This window comes from Festucalex cinctus, chromosome 3, assembly GCF_051991245.1.
Source record: "Festucalex cinctus isolate MCC-2025b chromosome 3, RoL_Fcin_1.0, whole genome shotgun sequence".
Taxonomy (NCBI): domain Eukaryota; kingdom Metazoa; phylum Chordata; class Actinopteri; order Syngnathiformes; family Syngnathidae; genus Festucalex; species Festucalex cinctus.
Window position 1 is genome coordinate 8,934,003 of NC_135413.1, and position 23,359 is coordinate 8,957,361.

The 23,359-nt window shown below is 40.4% G+C and overlaps 1 protein-coding gene across 1 annotated transcript in view; it reads right to left on the reverse strand.

Annotated features, from left to right (window-relative positions):
- frmd4a (FERM domain containing 4A) overlaps positions 1-22,136 on the reverse strand; it is a 202,863-nt gene extending 180,727 nt beyond the window's left edge. Inside the window, exon 1 of the mRNA XM_077515692.1 lies at positions 21,876-22,136. Within this exon, the coding sequence (XP_077371818.1) occupies positions 21,876-21,920 (45 nt within the window). The 5' untranslated portion in view covers positions 21,921-22,136. The remainder of the gene's footprint in view (positions 1-21,875) is intronic.
- Between the last annotated feature and the right edge of the window lie 1,223 nt (positions 22,137-23,359).

Below are 23,359 nucleotides of genomic sequence, written 5' to 3' on the forward strand. Positions count from 1 at the left end.
CTACCGAATGAACAATTCTGAGCTCTTAAAAAAAAAAAAAAAAAGCCTGAGTTAAAGTGTTAATTGTAATAATCGTGTTAAATCGTTAACTTTTTGTTCAAATTAACTTGAATACTAATGTAAAAAAAAGTATCAATGATTGTTTCACTAAAGATAATATGGCTCATTCATCATATCTGCCTCAAATTTACAGTCAGAGGTTAATGTTATGACCAGCTGTATATGAAAAAGAGAAAAACTTCCCGATGTAAAATGATCTGAGCATATCCTCGTACTTTTTGTGGGTGCAAAACAGTTGCGTTGTAGTTTCGCTCACAATCGCGCTAGCCATCATGCTTGTCTTTCATTCCTCACTGTCTTCCGTCTGGTTTAAAATCGCTGCCGGCAACAGAAAGAATGATCTCATCTCTGTTTGAGCTATTTAAGCATCTGTTGGCCGTGCACAAGTTCACCATAGCATTGGTAGGTGATTTATTAACTGTTTGACCTATTTTCTAGCTCACATTGATTGTCTTCTAATTCACTCGCATTGATGCCCTGCCATACACCGCTAGGGGCGCACTTCAATGTGACGTCACACTGGAAGGGTCTATAGTAGCAGTCATCTAGACCGCACCGGAGTGGCAGCAATGTTTATACAATAAATCCTACCTTTCCACGAAAACTTGCAACTTGCAACTCCACTTTGACTGTTTTTACAAAATGTTATTTCAGCCCCAAAATACAAAAAAAAACAAACAAACAAACAAACAAAACAAAAAAACCGTCTGTCTGAATGGAATTTCTTGCACCTGAAATTGCTTGAATTGTCAAAGGAAAGATTGTTTGTCGTTTCTGTGCCAATGAGATAAACTGGCCTATAATTAACCCTCAGCTACACTGTTCCCTTATGTATGTGCACGTGTATGTACGTGTATGCGACTGGCCTACTTCCTGTGGCGTTGCCATTTATAATAGCACACAGGGAAGACCTGGTTCTAACTGCAAGGGTCTGACACTGAACCTTAGCAGCACACAGCGGCTCAGACCACGTGAACAAATGCCAGAAACACTATAGACCTCTTTCATCACGACATCACACATACAGTACTTCTGGGTAGAAATTCATGCAATCTATGATTGGAAAAACTATCAAACAAGCATTTTTATTTGACCAAAGGAGAGCGAATGAGAAAACATGATGAAAAAGTCTATACTCTCCCTCCAACATTCAGTAAGCCAATAAATACAGCACTATGCAATAAACAGCTACTGTCTGGATGAAGGCAAATTTCTGTGGTCTATAACTCCATCTAGCTGCAGATGAAATAAACTACAAGAGCATCCGTCCTTCCTTCCTCCTCTCTGTTTTTTTCCCCCCCACTGTTGTGTACCTCATCATTTGCACGTCAGTCATTTGAAATGAGTCCCCTGGCCATGTTTGACGCCCACAAATCACGTGTTGAGCTCAAGGCCATACACTCACCTTGCATTGATGTTTCTTGTCATGTTTTGAATTGAACCTACTTGAATCTTTCTTTCACTCAGTCATCATCAATAGGGTTTTGTTGTTCTCAGAGTGCATGCCAGTAATGCAAACTGTTGCCGAGACAACCAAGGTTGCGCTGCTTTACGAAAGCTAAATCACACATTTTAAAAAAAGTATGGCCACCATTGGCCGCCTACCCCATCTCTCTCGCTCCCAGATGTATCGGTACAAATGAACATGCACAGTAAATTTTGTAGAGTAAATTTTACTCTAAAAAAGACATCTACAGTCCCACAGTAAACATTTACACTTGGAAGAGCGTAAAATACTAAAAAAACAACAACAACAATAAAACGCTCAAGGGTTGAGGAACGATCCCACACCCTCAGCATGGAAGACAGCCACTCTACCACTTGAGCTATGCTAGACTTATTGTTAGCTAACATATTGCTGATGTGTCCAAAAGGAAACAAAAAATGGAGCTACGAGGATTCCACCTGATACCTGCAATATTGACACCGAGTAGGCGTGTCATGGGTCAGTGGTTATGTTGGCTGTCTCCCCAACTGAAGGTTCTGTGATTGTTCCTCAACTGTTGAGGGTTTTTTTTTTTTTTTTTTTTTTTGTGTGTGTGAATATTTTACTCTCTTCCGAGTATAAAGTTTACTCTGTTTAGACTGGGACCGAATATAGTCTTTTCAGAGTAAAATTTACTCTACAAAATGTACTATGCACCATTTAACAACCTTTATTAACAGTACTAGTTAATAGCGGTAATGAAATTAATTCACCATGAATGAAATGAACACATGCATAAAAACAACTTTAAACTAATATAAATCAACGAATCTGAAGTGAAAATAGATCTGTGTCGTACAGAAAAATATGTCTGACTTTTCTGGAGGGAAAGTTATCAATTAAGCTATTGTATGCCAACTGAGCGGAAGTAAGTCTTAATGAGCTCCAGTTTTAAAAAGACTGAAACAGAGTTACTACAATGCAGACAATGGGATAAAAGCTAAATATAAAAACTACTACTGTTACTATATTTCACTATCAATTGACAATCAATTAACAACTACTATTACTACGACTATATTGTCAATCAGGGGCCATCAAAATGGTGCCCACGGGCAGCAGGTAGGGTGGCCATTTCCATAAGGTCTAAAAGGAGGACATATATTTTTTTTTTAAAAATGAATACAACAGTCTTGTGGTATATTTGCATCAACTTATTGTGTGGTTTTGCATATTGATCATATTTGTGTAACTAAATTGTATAATTTGTCAATAAAAAGTCAAACTTCTTTTTGACAATTTATTGACCAGTAATGTACAGTAGCATATTTTTAAACCTCTAAGTGTCATGACTCGAGTCATGCAGGAGTAATGTTTGGCTGTTGTTTCATGTCTGGGGTCACGCCTGGGTTAAGTCTGAGTAGAGTTCATGACCGTGTGCCAGAGTTCATGACCCGTTACGTGTCGGTTTTGGTATTGATCTAACAGCATCCAGTTTCAACTAGTTTTAGACTATGTGATGTCAAACTTTGATCCTTTATGGATCTTTTATGCTATATGATGTTTGTTGATGTCAGGAACTATCTGTAATTACGGGGTTAACAGCCAATCAGAGAATTCCATGTCAGTACTGGTACTCACATGTCTAGCCACAACCAATGAGATTGATTGACTGTCTATTTAAGGGTCTGAGAACTGTGTGTGTTTTGCCGGATTATTGTCCAGCTGTTCCTGTGTACAGCGTCTCTGAGTTTCTGTGACTCTCGTTGTGAATAAATAGATAAAATCTTATTTGTGTCTGCGCCTTTGGGATCCAAACCTCTCAGCACACAACACTAAGCAGTGACCTGCTTCTGTAACAGTGCAACGTGCCATAAAACACAACTTATTTTGAAAAGCAAATAAAGAAAAAATGTCTTCAAGGATGACACATCTGCTGCTCGCCTCTTGTTTTTATGCTTTTCCGTCCCCACGTGACGTTCTATGGCTGCTTTTCCCTGACTGCTCAAGTCCACATCACATCGGCAAAGCGTGCAGAAACCGTGAAACGAGTCTCGACTGCTTTTGGCCATGAAATTGTGCTCTTTCGTCCATTCAAGATGTCCGGCATTTTTGCTAGTGCTGATTTATTTTTTATTTTTTTTGCTTGCTAGCACTGCTGTCAGAGAAGACTGCGAGGAAATGACGTAGTCAGATAACCACACGTGGAGCTTTGTTTACATTTATTGAACCAATGAAAAAATACAAAATAGGAGATTTTTAACTGAAGCCACTCTTGGCCAATCACAGACCAATTGTGACGAACGTGGGCTGGTGCTGATGTTGTGTCATATAAATTCAACTACGGCTCATTGTCTTTAAAAAGGAGGACAAACCAGCGTCCTGCTTAAGGTTGTGCAGGACGTAGGACACATCACTGAAAATTAGGAGTGTCCTGCCTGTGGCCTGGTTCTAAAAATAGCTTACCATTGGTGAGATTTCCTATGCAAGAGGATGAGGATTAAGTTATATTCCATTGTCAAAATAAGTATTTAAAAAAAATATTTTGTGTAGAAGACGGACATCTCCTGTGAATCAGAATAGCAATACATATTGCATGATAAACTCAGAGAAGTTGATGAAAGTGCTTCACGGATCATTTGTTTGTGATGCTAACAAGCATCTTTTCAAAGATGACAAGGGCCTGTTCGCTGTGAACTCAATGCATAAGGAAGCCCCGATGAGACCTGCATCAAACTGAGTGCAGCATGTCAAAGGACCACACTCGCAAACTACACACATGCACACACACGCACGCACAGACAGACACCAGGAAATCAGAGTGAACGGCGGTGAAGATGGGAGCGAGTTGACATCGGCCGTCCTACTCAGACATCTGCTCACTCCCGGAGACAGATGGCCAACCAATCAGACCGCCTGCTGCCTCTGCCACTCTGGGCGGCCCATGCCCCCTCTGGCAACCCTCCTCAGCACACATGACAGGTGGCACCTTGCAGTGGAAGAGTTCGCAGTAGCCAACATTGCCTCATCTGTGGAAATCTTCTTGCCGTTACTATAAATGTACTTTGCACGCACCGATATCTATCATATATACTGCACGCGTCAAAAGTGTTCAATTTAAAGGCAATACATAGGTAGGTTTGACTGGCTGGGAATTAAGTCGGTTGTGTTCACTCCCACACTACCGCAAACTATATTTCTACCTGTGCCTATCTATGAAAATGCCAAAAGAAAAAAAAACAAAAAAAACTTTACATATGCGCACAGTTAGACTGCAGTTTGCGCTAGATGTGCACTGGGCACAAAAAAAGGGCCCTTTGCGTTAGCATTAAGTAGGGATGTAACAATAGCCAAACATGACGATATATTATCACAATATGAATCTCACAATACGAGAATTATCACGAATGACGATCCTGTGGAGAGGTTGTCGATATAAAAAAGGTCACACTATTGTTAAAAAAAAACAAAAAAAACAGCTCATACCAAAGAAAGCACAACGTGTTTTTGTACATAACAATAATGCATATAAACCACCAACAGTCTCTAATAACACTTAACATTGGAGGCACTTACCTGCTAATGCACGCACACATTGAGTTCCTCCACATATTGACTTGCTTCACAAGCATATTACGTTCCCCTTCATCTGACGATTAGTGTGGATTTTAAACATAGAAGGGCCAAAGCATGCCTTATGAAAATAAAATAAATTGCACTTAAAAAACAAACAAACTAGCCACCAGAGGATGCTGGAACTGCACAAATGGAGATTAACCTGACATTTTTTTTTAGGTTTTATTTATTTTTATTTTTATTTTATTTTTTATCAGATGTCGGGTGTATTCCACAAAGCAGGTTTTAGTGAGAAACCTGGGTAAAGAAACCCTTAAAAGTAGGAAACTCTGTGTTTTCCGTTTCAGAAAGGGAGGTCACTGATACCAGAGGAAAAGAGGAAACTGTAGCCGGTTTCATAAAAAGAGGTCATTTAAGCTCTCGGTCAGTTACCCTAGTAACATGATCCATGAACCTAACCTGGTCGGTAGCAGGTTTTTCACAATGAACCTCGAGTTTTTCCCTGAGAAGCTTCCATTCAGCCACACACGACAATTCATTTCCTCATTCATATCGTCGCTGCGGCCACTTTTTGCGTAAATACGCCTGTAGTCCGCACGGTTACCTTTTTGAGCGGTACCGCGTTTCCCATCACAGTCCGTCATCTACATACACAACTTAATCCGTCCTTACATTTACAACATTCCCAGACATAGTCATTTGCACTTACATCAGAGCAGTATTGCGCTCCATTTTTTTCCTTATACTCATTTGAATAATGTTTTTATATTTCATCTAAGTGTTTTATATTTCATATTAAATCAAGTGTGCTTGACCTCGCAGGATTGTGCCTAAATGAAATGAAATAAAGAGCTATCATTCAACAGGTTTCCCTTGTAATCTTGTAATATTGTAATATTGTGCGTACACAATGTACGCATTGACCCGTGCATCAATGTTCTCCCACGCAGCCTTCCTCTATGGGGAGCCGCTGCAGTATTGCACTTTTTTTTTTAAAATAAAGTCATGTTCAAATTCAACATTTGATCTCATTAATATTTTCGGTTGAGAGGGGGGGGGAAAAGCAACGCAGAATCAGAGTGCAGCGCCACGCTTGGCTTCCCCGTTGCCATGGTGACTCGACGAATCGGGGCTCCATTGAGGTGGTCTTTTAACTCTGGTAGTAAATCCTGATGTGGCTACTCAGCGTTGATATAACTCACTGGAATCAGCTTGACTGGAACCGAAAACGCAGAGTTTCCTATCTGAACTCCTTGTTCAGGGTTAATATCACAGTTTGTTGAACCTGCTTTGTGAAATACACCCATGCTGCTTTTAATGTCGTGATATGACGATGGCGATATTGTGGCAGTTTTCATTTCGTGATATCACAATATTGCCGTTATAGCTACATCCCGAGCATTAAGTGAACACACTTAAAGGCAAAGCTTATGTGGTTGTTTCAAATAAACAGCATGTAAATCTTTGTTTTATATTTAGTTCAACAGCAAACTTCAACTGCGAGTGGAGGTTAAACAGCTTGAAATCAACCTGCTCCATGTCGTGAGTTCACTGACACCATTCAGTGCTCGTATCTCACATTTGTCAAAGCAAATATAAAATAAAAAACAAAACTGTAATTCAAAAAAAATAAAAAATTGCCCCGACAACATGAAAACCTCAAAAGTCAGATAACATTTATCTCAAGATACCACTACAATCATAAGAAAAGTGTGGCGCATGAAAAAATTATATCCCTGATAGGATGAACGGGAGACTGTAAATCTAATGTACTACTGGCTGCTGCCAAAATGTCCGCCATAATGGATTAAACTGGAGTACACAGACTCTATTGACATGTTTTGATGGTCCACCAGCAAGCACAAGCACACATTTGTCTTGTTTATTTCCATGTCAGCTTGCCCTTCTGCAGGGGATCAGGCTATCAGATAAATGTAATGCACAGGATCTGCTGTGGGCAATATCCTGGAGGCTTGTTGGTCAACAAGGCAAGGATCTTTCTTCTGTCTGACAAACTTTGTTTGCTCTGAAACCAGACACTGACTGTAGCAGGCCATAGACAGGGTAAGGTGGGTGCGATCAGACATAATATTCTAACAGTAAATGGGAAAACAAATGTAAAGTATATGGATATGCACACTACATCTTGATCAAGGTTGGAATAGTTATGTTGTTTTTGTATACAAATTGCATAGGCCTACAGGTCAATAGGGTTGCTCTCAAATGATGTCACGTTTTCCTCAATATGCATGAGTCAGGACACACGTACACACCATTGTGGAAGAGAACGACGTCCCAGGTGTGAAATTTCAACATGGTTCAATCGACAAACACACTTTCGGACAGTTTAAACAGTGCTTGATATGTGGAGACCTCGGGTGTATTTCACAAAGCAAGTTCACAAACTGTGAGATTAACCCTGAACAACGACTTCACATACCCTCAGATAGGAAACCGCTTTTTCGGTTCCAGCACAGCTGATTCCAGTGAGTTATATCAATGCTGAGTAGTCGCACCTGGACTTACTACCAGAGTTAAAAGATCGCCTCAATGGAGCCCCGATTCGTCGAGTCACCATGGCAATGGGGAAGTCGAGCGCAGCGCCGCCCTCTGATTACGCGTTGCTTTTTTTTTCCCCTTATCAACTGAAACTCTTAATGCGATCATATGTCGAATTTGAACATGTCTTTGTAATAGTGCTGTCAAACGATTACAATTTTTAATCTAATAAATCACACTTTTTAATTTTGATTAATCACGATTAATCAGCTAATTTACTTGCGTAATATAAAATAAATACAAATGACCGTAATATTTTGACAACGCATTTTATGATCTGAATGTCATTTGCAAACATTGATTAAATCCATGTACACAATTGCATGCATGCATGTATTGCTCAAAATATAACAGCATCATATCAATTGGGTGCAATTCAGAAATTATATTGCAAAGAACGTGCTGAATGCTGACGTAAACTTGGTAACAATATCATATCAACTGGGTACAATTCAGCAATTATTGATTAATTAAATGCAAATTACTTTTGTATTATCTAAAGTCCCGTCGGGGTGTTTTTTAAAGCGAAATTTACCACCGAGCACACCGACTAGAGTCACCCCGCTCATCTTGGAACAACAAGCGTGGGAAATGCCGTGCATTGACCTCATCACTGACCTGCACAGCCTTCAATGTAACCATCCGCGGTTACGTTCAAGGCTCAAGTGCGGTAAAAAAAAATAGTGAAATTAATCTGCGTTAATACGTGATTAATGCGACATTTTTCTGTGATTAATTAATCTATTAACGCTTTAACTTTGACAGCCCTACTTTATAATAATAATAATAAAAATAAAAATAATAATAATAATAATAATAATAATAATAATAATAATAATAATAATAATAATAATAATAATAATAATAATAAAGTGCAACACCGCAGCGGCTCCCCATAGAGGAAGGTGGCGTGGGAGAACATTGCTGATCGGGTCAATGTGTAAATTTAAATGTATAGTCCTTTGCAATCACAAGATTACAGAGGAAACCTGTTGAATGATAGCTCATTAATTCATTTTATTTAGGTGCAATCCTGCGAGGGAGAAGCCCACTTGATTTAATATAAATAGGAATATAAAACACTTAGATGAAATATAAAAACATTATTCAAACGGGTATAAGAAAAAAATGGAGCGCAATATATGCTCCGATGTGAGCGCATACAACTACGTCTGGTAATGTTCCAAATGTAAGGACAGATTAAGTTGTGTATGTGTAGATGATGGACTGTGATGTGACGGAAATGCCAGCATATATATACGCAGTCTGATAACATTCTCACAATTAATATTTAATTCCCTGCGCAATTAAGCGGCACCTTCATCAATAGGTTCATTGTCAAAATGACATGCCATGTTGGTGACAAAAGTGGACTTTACGCTGTAGACTACAGGCGTATTTACGCAAAAAGTGGCCGCAGCAGACTGAATAAATCAGGAAATGAATTGTCGTGTGTGGCTGAAAGGAGGCGGGTACAGGGAAAAAGTCGAGGTTCATTGTGAAAAACCTGTTACCGACCAGGTTAGGTTCATAGACCATGTTACTACGGTTACTGACCGAGAGCTTAAATTACCTCTTTTTATGAAACAGGCTACAGTTCCCTCTTATCCCCTGGTTTCAGTTACCTCCCTTTCTGAAACGGAAAACACAGAGTTTCCCACTTTTAAGGGTTTCTTTACCCAGGTTTCTCACTAAGCCTGCTTTGTGAAATACACCCCTCAAAGTGGGAGGAAAGAAAGCAGTTTTTTTAGAAAGGTAAAATTTTTTGTATGATCATTGCTGGCACTCTGGTGCAGTCTAGATGACTGCTAATATCGTGTTGGTCGCTAATATTCAAGAAAACGAAACACAGTGTAGTCACAATTTTCATTTGAAGATTTTAAGCCTACCTTTGGGCTGTTACTTCGGTCTAGTTGTGTGAAGGCGGGAGGCCTTCACACACGTTATTCTTATATTTTATTCCTCGCAGTTTTTTGTGCCGCTACTACTTCCACATTTTTCATCCGATTCACTCCGTTCCAATTTCAATCTATTTCCAGTATTCCTGCCAAGATGGCTTCCATTTTTCTTATTCCTACAATTCACGCCTTACCCACAATTTACGATTTCGTACCCGATTTTTTCCCCATTCATTCCTATAGGGAGATTCTACATTTCACATTTACTTCCACATTTTTTGTCCGATTCACTTCATTCCAACTTCAATATATTCCATCAATTCACGCCATGAGCTCTTCCAGCTTTTTCAGTTCCAAAATTCACAATTTCCGATTACGTCGCCGATTTTTCCCACATTCTACATTTTCCATTTACTTCCACATTATTCATCCGATTGACTTAATTCCAACTTCAATATATTCCAGTAATTCACGCCAAGCTATTTCCAGCTTTTCAGTTCCAAAATTCACACCTTCCCCACAATTCCTGATTTCGGTGCCGATTATTCCCACATTCTACATTTTCCATTTACTTCTACATTAGTCATCCGATTGACTTCAATCCAACTTCAATATATTCCAGTCATGCATATATTGGGTATTCTAAATTATTCCACAGTTTTTCATTTAGCTTTCCAGCCTTCACATGCCATTTCCCCAGAAATGGCATTTTCTAGTTGCTTTTGTTAAAGTGGAGTGGTGACACAGTGACCGCTCACATCTTAGTGACACTGATGTAGGCATAGGGTTCTATAGTGCTGATACTTCATATTAATTTTCTTTTTTTCTAATTTTCTTTCTTTAATCTAAGCAACAGTGGCCTCCACAGGTAAACGCGGGGTATTTTTGGTGTATTTACAACTCACCATGATGAATAGTAAGTAGCTAGCATGTTGTAACAGGCAGCTAGTAAAGCTAAGGATAATGCTGAGAAAGCAGACGACAAACATACCTGCAGTCGCTCATATTGTGGATCTGGATTTTCTGCTGCTGGCCCATTTCCACTGGCGAAATAGAGAGCACATATAGGTGTCTTTGATGACATTTTTCATGTAAATCATTGCCGTTTACTTGTACATGCTTGAACCCAGCGTAGACATTCCTCTGGAAACCCTTCATTCAATCCAGGTCACATCGCTAATCACATAGCGGCAGACATTAAAGCAGCAGTGGCTTGTTGGAACCATAACACATCTGTTAAGTATATTTATGATGAAATAGCGAGTCAGTTCACAAGTTTTGCCTCATACAATACACTTCCTCAATTTCCTGCCTGTTTCTTGTCCGAAAATCAACTGGCCACGCCCACATGCAGTGCGCTGTTCTAAAAATAGTAGTTTGGGGGTAATTGTAAACTGCCCTATTGATTTATTGGTCCAAGAAGAATGAATTGTACCCTAATTAGGCCTCTTGGGATTGCCTTTTTTCCCCCCATTGAATAAGAATATCCATCGTAAACCAACATAAATATCACTCGTAAACATCATAGCTGTCAGGAAACTGCTCCTTTGGCCAACATTAATTTGGATCTCGTGGCCTATCAGCTTGTAGACGACTTCCAAGTGGTCACTATTGTTTTCGTCACTATGGGTGCTTGTGTTGATTTTCTCCGGATGCTCGGCTATATTCGAAATCATGTTAACATTGCGTGCTAGTTTATTTCAAGACTCGTTGTCCATATTGTCTCTTACGCATGATTAGCCATTTAAAGGTGTTGATTTTTTTTTTAAATAAATCTATTTTGTCAAACTCCAGTTTACCTTGGACTACCCCAAACATTTGATATTTTTTAGAGATAGTCTATTGATAGATGTAAGCTCTGTGTGATAAGGGATTATTTTTTTAACAGATGTATTATGTGGCAACACAACTGCAAGGAAAGCCAAAATTCAGATGGAGAGCCGTACCAATAAACAACTTGATGCCAGCATTTGAAGAGCCTCTGCCAGGGGTATTCACACCCCTCTCATTAACGCTACTGTAGTTTTGAAAAACGGGTGTTTTCAGAGCCGCTCTGCCATCTTCAATAGAAGCCTTCTGCATACATAAACATGACCACCACAAAAATTCACGCCTGAGAGCTTCCTGCGGGTGCATTCAAAAAAATTACCACAAATACTCAGTCAGTCAATTAGAAGTGGGGAACCTTCACCCCTGCATCTCATCAGTAGTCATTAAACAGGCTGCAGTGTCAACAGTGCAGACGATTTAATAGTATACTGGTTTTACTGCGGTTTAATGCACACCAAGCCTTATACATTCATGCATGTGATGATGAGATGTGAGAAACATTTTTCACACCTTCCTGTTTACGGGTTTTTATCTGAAAGTTGCCTTTGGTAACAGGAAACCACCCAGAAACTAAAATGATCCCTAATTTGTATTATCAGACAGGTGAAAACTTTGCGGCAACAGAATCAGGTCACGCCATCCATCCAGAGCACTTGTCCCAATTAGAGTCACACGTGAGCTGGAGCCTATCCCAGTTGACTTTGGGAAAGCGGCAGGATATGTCTAGAATGGTCGACAGCCTTTGCAGCAGTGCACATGGAGACAAACAACGATACACGATCACATTATCATCTATGGACAATTTAGATTTTTCAATTAACCTAAAATGCATGGAAAGTAGAAGGAAGTTGGAGTATCTGGAGAAAATCTATGCAGGCATGGGAGGCACTATTCAAATCCAAACCCAAGAACTCTGAGGCGGATGTGCTAGCCACTAGGCTCAGTTTTTAACAAGACAAAGACACTCCTTCCCAACTCGACGGTTCCACAAGTTTGTTTTTCAAGGCTGCACATTCAGCATGAGTCAACATCATTTTAACCGCTGCCACCCTTTCATCCAGTAGCAGACGGCTGTTTTTGTCATACAATCTAAAATAAATCCACTCTGAGCCACATGCCCACGAGCAAAAGCAGCTTAGCGCAAGAAAATTAGGTGACTTACAGCAAATACAGCTTGCATTATTCCAAGTGAGCGAGCCAAGTCCAAATAATGTAACTGCAGAACGCTTCAAAAGACAGTAAGACCAAACACATTTCAAGGCAGGAGAAGCCTGATGGTGTATTTATCTGCATTTATTTAATCTTCCATATATCACTGTCATCACAGGAGGAGGCAACCAGTATTTATTTGCAGTTGTCTGATAAACCAAATAGAGTAGGACCCCAAATGTGAAGATTGGGAGGATAAAGACAGTCTTGTTGCCAACTGGCGGCTGCTGCTAACTCATAGGGGCCTATTCACTAAAGGTTTGCGTCACCTTTGCATGGCGCTAACCATTAAAAATGGAGCAATCCGGGAGCGCCAATTCACTAAACACGCGCAGATGGGGAAATCCGTCACTAAGTGCTCTGCCAACCAGATTGCGCCACGGTGCACCGGTGTTATTTGCGCGGATGTAAATTTGGTAATTTGCATACATTTGACGCAAAATATGCCCACCACAATGCAAATGAGACTCATTGATATACAGCGTCTAATTTACTAACACCAGCACAAATAGACACCCAGAGTTTACGTGACGCAAATAACGTTTTTGGAAAGCTTGTATTAACCTGACGCAACCTCGATCCCGGGATCATGACAGCAGTGCATGGCACCGTCATGGTGCACCGTCGCTCTCTGGCTGTTCACGCAGAGAGAGAGAGAGAGAGAGAGAGAGAGAGAGAGAGAGAGAGAGAGAGAGAGAGAGAGAGAGAGAGAGAGAGAGAGATAGGAAAGCGGGCATTCCTCAATGTTGGTTTAGGACAACGTAACCCGGGCTGAACGGCAATGGCGGGGAGGCATTTTACGATAATTTTTTACGTGCCAGATGCACTGTACGGCCACGCCAACTTCTGAAAATATATTTTTAAAACGTGATCGCACCAATAATTTGTACTTTATGAATGAATGACGTCGTTGTCGTCCTCTCTGCTCTGTACAGCTTAATGGCGCTCTAAACGCTTACTCTCGGTCTAACCTCGCTTTCTGATAATGTCATCTTTCTCGCAACTGTTACTATAACAACCATATTCTTGGCGCAAATCCATTGCCATGTGTGGTAAATCAGATGTAAATTTGCTCCAAGCTGTCAGTTTTGTGGCGTGTTTGCGCCGGTATATTACAGCAATATCCTTAGTGAATAGGTGAATAGGTAACTGGGCGCAGACTGCGGGTGCAGTTGTGGTGCAATATTTCGCACTATTACCGGATGCAGTGCATTCTTAGTGAATATACCCCATAGTGTTTAACTAACAGTATATTTATACTTGCATAACTAATGCAAATGTACTGGAACTGTTTATGGAGGAAGTATATCTGGTAATGTATCGTTCATTTGCTAACATAAAACTTTTTTACTGCTTTCTTGTATCAATATTGCTACCAGCATCACAACATGAAAGCTTCTCCTCTACTTCTTTCCATCACCAAACAGTTCAATCAGTCAGTACATGAACCATATTAATATGCCACTATTTCTTTTGGCAGAATGAACACAGTTGATAAGGTGAATTGGACACAAAGCTTCCGTCCCCCTGCAGCAACTTCACAGCTTTAGTTAGCTGATATCAGCAGTAACAGCTCGCAGCGTCACTCAAGCATGACCGTTCCACTTTCAAACTGCAGCCTTGAGCCAATGATGAACTGCAAAATGATTGCTAGTTTTCATTATTGTAATGGAGAAGCCGGAACAAGAACAACAAATTGGTGAATATGACAGAAAACAAATATGTGCACTTGTATCATGTACAACGGATAGAAGAGATATAAATTGATACAGTGTGTACAAACACACACACACACACACACACACAAACACGCAGACTGTAATCTCCCTTATCCTCCTACTGCCTTTGTTATAGGCAATAATCAATTATCCCAGCATGATGTCATGCTGCCAACCCTCCCCCAAGCAGCCTTCTCCATCTGTACACTTCAGGTACACACCCACATCAGGAAGAATAACCATAATTCTATAGGGTACGCAAAGATAACAGTATGTACATGGAAGATTTGAACATGAGGCGTGGTCATGGGTGTTGACGCAATATTGCACTCCAAGTAGGCGTTTATATAGACACACATTGCATACACCACATTGTGTCATAGAGCACTGATTTGATTAGTGCCAATGAAACCTCAGGCTTGATCACACGGAGCCATCTTGTCTGCATACTCAGTGGTGGGATAATGAAATGAGGGACAGTAATGAAGAGCTATGGAGGGGAACATCAAAGTCAAGGCGAGGGCTTCATTTCTGACTGGTCCCTCTTTGCCGGGACTGAACTGAGCATTAGATAATGTTTCTGTGCAACGAGTGTGTGAGAAAATAAATAGATATATCGCTGTTGTGGTCTTTTGAGACCATGGACTTCATGGACTGCACCATCTTAGGTCCTTTGTCGAGGAGGGACGACTTTTGACACAGGAGTGAGGTAGAAACATTTTACGGAAATGAGGCGATCACTCCCCGGTGGTGTTATTTGATCGAGATGTCTGCTAGAGATGTCCTCTGACAAGTTCCTCTCTCCTGGATGGAATTTCTGGTGGTAGCATGTAAACAGAACAGCGAGGAGCCGAGGACCTAGGAATGTGCAACTAGAGATATGAGATGAGCCCCAAGAAGACTTCCTCGCAGGGTACTTCAAACGTCCCTCCATTTAGGCAGGCCCGTGCAAATGCCTCCAAGCTCGATCCTTCTACCGCGATTCACGATTAAGACAATTGAGACGCACCTTAATATCTCTGGTGTGAGAACAACTTCCAGGTTTTGTTCAATGTTTTGAGGATTGTCATGTGCTGAAGGTTGGATCCCAAAGTGCAGACACAAATACGGTTTTAACTATTATTCACATCGAGAGGCGTGGAACAAACTTGACTAGACGAGAAACAAAGAGAGTTGCACAGAGAACAGAAAGCAATAATCCGGCAAAACACACATAATTCTCAGACTGCTCCTACAGACCGTGAATCGATCTGATTGGTTGTAGCAAGTAAAGGACGAAAGAACTAAATCACATAGTTCTAGACATCACCTAAAGGATTAAAGATGACATCACGTAGTCTAAAACTAGTTGAAACTAGATGATGGTTACATCAGTACAAAACAGACACTTGACCTCATGGTCGTGAACCCAAATTAACAGGTCAACTCAAACTTAACCCTGGCGTGACCCCAGATATGATAAGGATCAAGTAGCTAGGAACGTTGCCATTAAGAGGCTTGAGTCCCGTGGTGTGTGGTGTGGCCATGATGCTCTTCTTCTCTGATGTACACAACAGCGTCCACGTTGGAAGCTCTGATGAGCGTTGCCTGCCATCCTTTTGTTAACACTAGTGTTACAACTTTAAACGGCTCAGCAACACGAAACAAACAAACAAAAAAAAAGGTGCTTATGTTGTTGTATTGTAGAACACACAATTCAGTGGGTATTGAAAGCTCCGTTAAAATTCTCTGAAATTCCTGGCAATATGAGAAACTCTGCTTTGGAAATAGCTGCAAGTGAATTAGCTAATTATAATTCTGTGAGGCATTTTTAAGTCCACATGTGTTGAACTGATAATAAATCCTGGATAATCTAAAAAGCTCAACCTTTGATTGGATGGAGCCTTAGAAATGTTTATTGACTGAATTTATTTACACCCAGCACTCACTGTGAGGCACATGTTTTAATTAATTACTTCATAAAAGTAAATGAGTCTTATTTAGACTTGGTCTGTATTTCATTTTTCATTTCAAGCTGTCCCTATGGGGTATATGTGCTCCTCTTAGAGACCTTAATCCACGTCCTGGGTGTGCGCAAATGAGCTCGTAAACATGCACACAATTATCAGGGTGCACCATCGATGCTGTCAAAGATCTGAAGAAATGAAGAGCCAATCAGCTTCCATTTTGGAAGCAGATAAAGCTGGGGACATGTCCACTCTCATCTTGAAAGCATCATTCAGCCAAGCCTCCTATCTTGTTTGCAATCTATTCCTATATCTTAGGATATGTTGGCTGGATACATGTTATCGATCTGTTTTTCAACCAAAAAAATCATCGGCCTTTGTGGCAGACAGAGAGGCTACATGTTCTATAGTGTTTAATTGCAACATGGGCGTGACTGAATTGTGGAATACATCGGATTAAATTATTCAGGTTTAATGAAGTGAAACCACTTTCCCTCATGTATTCAATGTCCTTCAAAAGACAACAAAATGTAATTATTCACTCTAATAATCATTTCTTGTTTACTTGTACATACACAGGCAAAAGGTTAGATCTACCAATCCATCCATCTCTCATGTCAGTGCAAAATATTTACAACAGCTGTCAGTCATAGCCACAGGAGATCCTCAATTATTCACCGGCAATTTTAGTATACACACATGTAGGGAGCCCAATCAATAATAATAACCAGGATTCACACATGCATGCAAACCCCCCGCCCCCCCCCCCACACACACACACACGCGCGCACACACTGAATAAATCCTGATTAATAATTCAGGTCGGTTCAAGCTCAGAACGTTATTGGGTTTTGTGAACATATGACGCAGCTTCACTGACTTATCAGGTGCTCATTAGTGTGTGTTATTTACCTATAAGCACAGAGCAAGATTTACAGTTTTTTACGATTCCTTAAGCGCGAAATACATAACAGTGCTCGGATTTTAGAAACCCTACACGAAACCCTACAGAAACCCTAATCAACTTTTATCAGTTACTGTAAGCGAAGTACACGAAGAAAGTACAAATACACAATATGGTAAATTAGTCAAACACAAGATCTGTGCTACACACTACTGAAAATAGGATTCATTTGTCATCATATAACTGAGTCGGTCAAGATAGTGTAACAATCGGCAGTGTGGCACCGCACCACAAGGTGGCGCTTTCTTTTCTTTGTGTGTTAGTAGTTTTTCCTTTTGCCTTTTTTTTTTTGTGTTTCCCCGAATTTTTCCCTAAACGGTCTTTTTGTAATGCGCGGTGGCGTCGAGCCCTCTCTTTTTGTTGTTGTTAGTTTAAAATAAATGTTACTAACGTAAGTTGCTCTCCCTTTTTTTTGTGTTGCTGTCCCGCTTCGCCGTCCATGGCAAAATCAGCCTCCGTGCATTACAATAGACAATCACAAAAAATGTGTTCCAACACTGTAAGTCCAAAAAATAGACAAATAAAAATGCTGTACTCCGAGAACAGGTTAAATTTACCGTAAAACAACAACAACAAAAAAACAAAACAAAAAAAAACCCCAAAAAAAACCAATGAGTTCAGCGGTAAGCAACCCTGATCCCAGAGAGTTGCAGTCCTGTGTGTTTCAGATGTCTCCCTCCTCCAACATAGGTGAGGATTATTATCAGGCTTCTCCAGAGCTTGCTGATGAATTGATCATTTGAATCACTCGTGTTGGAGGGGGGAGACATCTAAAACACGCAAGACTGCGGCTCTCTAGGACCCGGCTTGTCCCACCCCTGGCCAAGTTAGATCGGACCAGAAAATTTCATCAACATCGTAGGCAATATCCTCGTAGGATTTTGTTTTTGTAACTCATTGTCTTGTTAGTCCATGGTTGATGACATTGTCAACTAGCGTTGCATGAAATTCATTTGACAAATAGGGTCCTCTTCTTCTTTGAGGATGTTCTCCTGCTTTTTCAGTTCTAACTTCTACATCTACCTCCTGCTCATTCGCCACAGATTTCCCTCTCTCACTTTTCTTCCACTGACTTCTTCCATTTTGCTTGAAAGCACGTGAACTTGCCTGCTGCTGCATTTTGTAGTGTTCAAACCTGATCTGTTTGTCTAAAATAAAGCAATCGTGTTGAAACAGCTGATGTGCGTGTGTTTAATCAATTGGCTCATGCGTATGGTGATTTGTCAGTCAGTGATTTGGAATTGCAAGGAGGTGACATTATGACACCTCTTGACACCTGTGTCTTAATGGATAAAAGTGTGCTCCGTGTTTCACAAATCATTGTGTGTTTTGTTCTGAAAAAAGGTGTGAGCCTGTGAGGCTGACTTTGTGTTTATTGTGGTGACAATCTGGTCCAATTTTTTGCTCCTTCAGAGTAAGGTGTTGATAATTATGTAATTCTTTTGTTTTTAGTGTTCATACATCAGTGGAGAGCGGTCATAATAAGCTATTAATGTGGTGCATGCCCAAGCCCTTCAATTTAAATATTGGAAATATTTATCTGTTGTGTCATCTATTATAAACAGTATTTTATCATTAAGGTATTTTAAAAACAACCATTCATCCATTTTCTTAACCGCTTGCTCCTCACAAGGGTCGCGGGGGTGCTGGATCCTATCCCAGCTGGCTTCGGGCAGTAGGTGGGGTACACCCTGAACTGGTTGCCAGACAATCGCAGGGCAAGTGTTCATACAATCATACAATCATAAAAAAAAAAAAAAAACTGTTAGAGCTGTGCATGCTGGGCTGATTGGTGTATAAAAAAAATCATGGCAATTTATCATTGCTCATCCATCTAGTATACAGGGAGTCCTCGAGTTACATTGGAGTTACGTTCCTATGCTAGCGTTTGTAACACGAATTTCGACTGGTCAAATTTCCCCATTAACGTCAATATTTACATCAAAAATAATTTGTATAAAAAATCAAAAATACATTAAAATAAAAAATAAAATAAATAAGATGCTGTAAGATTGTCCAACTGAAGCCTAAGTCTTTGCCGATGTTCATCAGTGTCTCTCCTTTCTGCGATCTTTTTATAATGGTTAGCTTTGTTTCCATGGTGATTGCTTTTCTTTTGGCTGGACCAACATTGATAGAAGATGTAGCTTTCTTCTTTGGGGCCATGATGTGGGAAAAAAAGAGGGCGAAAAAGATATTACCAAGCGCTAGCACTAGCTAGCGGCTAAATAACGAACGAGGGGAAAACTGCGGGCTATATGGTGGACGAGGAGCCAAATGGCAGACCGAGTGTAATCGTTGTCAAGTCGAAACGCCTTAGGTCCAGGACTCCCTGTATCTGCTTCTAATTGGGGATCATTTGCCGGAATTCCCAAGTAAGAGTTTGTACCAGGAGATCGTCCCGTAACAGCTGCTTCAAACCAAAACGGCTGATTTTTTTCAATTTCGGGCATGGGTCTTTGAGATTTCCCCCTATATCCTGTTATATTAAGTATGTTCACAGAATTTCAGGAAACTGGTGTTGGTGGCCACTTGCATGCAGGGGCTTGCCAAAGCTGTTGAGTTTTCAGTCATTTTGAGGCCCACAAAAAGGTGATTCATTGGTCGTAAGAATATTTAATAGCAAATTGAAGAGGCAAACAAGTGGGCTAAGATCAAGTAAGTTTTGTTAAGGACACATGAATTCTAATGCAAATGTGCAGTAGCAGTGGAGCTCTTTCTTTATAGGGCAAGGAACCATATTTGGTAACTTGCTGCTGTGTTTCAGACTACTGGGAAGAAAGAAATAGGTCACTTAGCGCTTAAAACTTCATCCTTTTTTATTGGCAGCCTCCTTCACCTTTTTTTTTTTTTTCTAAACGAAATAATTAACAAAGGAGAACAAATTGTTGGTATCTAGGCTAACCCTGCAGAAAAACATTGGTAAATATATGAATTTTTGATACTCCTTTATTAAACTCTATATGGTCCATGCTGACCAGACCCTGAAGTGGTCACCGAATCACATTTCACTTAGACAGAAAAACATTGATACTCACATTCATACTGTGGAAATTGGACCCATCCTATTAGACAGCTCTCCCATCAGTCATCAGACAACTATAGTTTATGTGATGTTTAAATTTCAAGCGCACTATGAATTGTGAGCCAGAATAGACACTTCAAGATTTACAGTAATGCAGTGCACCCGAGTGATTTCAGCCAATCGGCAAATAAAGTAATTATGATCATGCCTTGATTTACGACTTATGAGAGTTAAGAACCAATGCTTGTTTGATGTTTTGCTCTGTGTTGCAAGCCAAAATTTTGCTTTTGTCAGAAAATGGAAAGCCACACCCACTGATGGACTCTCAGCTGTTTCTTGAAAGGGGAATTCACTTGCATTATGTTTATATATGTGTGTATATATATATATATATATATATATATATATATATATATATATACATATATATATATATATATATATATACATATATATATATATATATATATATATATACATATATATATATATATATATATATATATATATATATATATATAAGTGAGAGAGAGAGAGAGAGAGATTTTAAAATACAGTACAGTTCTACTTTTTTTAAACTGAGATACTGTATAAGCTTGGTCACTAATTAAACTCACAAGTCAAGTGTAAATATTAATATAATAATAATAATAATAATAATAATAATAATAATAATAATAATAATATTATTAATACAATAGAAATTTGTCCTGGAACATACAAGTTGAATATCCAATTGCATTGGTGGTTCAAATGGAATCAACAGACAAGCGTCTGTTCGCAACATGAGATGATGGTGTCCAACACCTTGAAATCATAGATCTGAGGACTAAAGATGACAATAATTGCCTACATTTTGAAGAAATTATCCCACTTTCAACCAATGTCTCTACTTCTCCACCTTCTACTCGTGGCCCCATCATTCACATTTGGCCTTTCACCTTCCTCCCGCCGCCGCCTCAATCATTCCTCGCCTCTCCACTCTGTCGCCTCTCCCCTGGCCCATCGCCATAGTAACAGACAGCCATCACAGGTGGAGATAGCAGGTAGTGCAGCGATGCATGACTCCCTAGCGCTGAATGCCAACGCTATAGAATGCGAACGAGCAGAGCGTGCCGCCTTCTGCCAAGTGGACCGGCAATTACTGGCTTCTGGACACAATAGCGTGACAAGCGTACTTAACATGCAGCACGGCCACGCTGTGTTATTGTTTGACTGGCTTTTCCAGAGAGTGGACTTGAATGCTTTTACACATGTTGGACATTTCTACATAATTGCTCTCTATGGTCAGTGCTGAAGCAGGTCAGGGTGGTCTGTTCCTTGTCAATGAAGCATTGAATCCCAGCAAGATAAAAAAAACAACAACACTTTACTCATACAGGATATTGGTGCAAGTGACAAAAAAAATACCCAATGCAGACATCTCGTTTAACACCAAAGACCGCCACGCCGCACTGCACGACCATGTGGAGCAGTGAAACAAAAGCTTGACTTTTTACGAGTCTGAGGCAACTCAGTATCTTTCTCACTGTGAAGTTACCTGAAAATATCTTCCTGATGGATGATAGTAAAAGGGAAGCGCTTTATCCATGCTTTGATGAGATCGATGAAAGAAAGCCCAGTACAAAAGGTGATGATGACAAGACTGTACCCCGAAGACTCACCATGAGCAAACACACAGCCGATTCAGGCATGAGCTGGACAGCCATGATCCAATTCTTCTTGTCGTTAATTTCCTTAACGAGGACACTCTTACGTTCTTGCTTTCAATCGCCGCTCTCAGTCCTGATGAAGAGACTGGTCTTAACACCCGGCTCTCACCTCCTCCTCCTCCTCCTGTTAGTCAGTGAGTGCTGCAGACAGCATCCGATAGCACTGCCAGTCTCTGGAGAATCTGTGGCTCACTGCGACTCTTCACCGGGAAGTGATTCCTCCTTTTCCTCCTCCCAGAGCAGGATTTGCCCCCACACACACCTCCCAACTTCTCCTTTACACTTTCTAATAACACCCCCCACTACCTCCGTCAAACCTCAATGACTCTGGAGCCCCCAAACTCTCCCCTCTTTCTTATTCCCCCTCACAGCACAAAGCACATCCAGGCATGCAATGCACGTGGCTTTCTGATATAAAACCCCGCCTTCTCTTCCTCCTTCCTACTCCTCTGTAGTGGGAAAGAAGGACGCTCACCTTTCCAGACACGAGGAGAAAGATGGTGACAGAGGTCCACGGTGCACTGAGGATAAATGATGGTGAACCCAGAGAGGGAGGGCGAGACATGGGGGGGGTGGGGGGTGGGGGGGGGTTGAGAGAGAGAGAGAGAGAGAGAGAGAGAGAGAGAGAGAGAGAGAGAGACCGTGGAACACACACACCTCCGTGTAATGAGGTTATTAGTGGTACAATTTTAGCTGTCTATTTTCTGACGACTTTTTATTACTCCTTACTAGGGACGCACCAATATCACTCGCCACATCTTGCAAATTTGATATCTACAGATTATTTTAATTAAACATTGTTTGCTCAAGTGGAGTTCAATCATCATCCATTTGCACTGCATAATTTTAATTGTTACATTTAATATCTGTACTTAAAGGTGAAGTCAAGTCAAAATGTTTCTTTTCAATACGATGTTCTATGCGCCCGCACTAGTCTAAACACTGCATTGTGATTAATATTGTGTAGCAGCAAATCCCCCTGTTTTTATCCATCTCAGTGCCATTTTCCCACTCGATGTTGACTGAAAATGACATCACAGTTGCTCAAATTCAGGTAAGGACCAATCAGCTACAGGTGAGGTTCCCTCAACAAATCTGTAAATTTGCAAATGCTGAACTGCAATTCTGTGGGGTTCACTATACACGTCTGGAGGGTGAGTGAAAATGTGATGTGGATCCATGGTCGAGGTCGTCTACAGTCACCTGTGCGTGATTGGGATTCTTCAGATAAGTGCCGCTAGATGTGAATAATTGAAACAACTCTGTCAGTGGTCCTATACACGCATGAAAGGCACGAGACAGATATGTGGGTTGGATGACAACTTGATGAACGAGCATAATCATTCTGGTGATGAGTGCTGTTTTTGCGTCTGTCGAAACACGCGACAACATCAGGAAGAAGTGACAGCTTGCTTTTAAAATATGCACATCTTGAA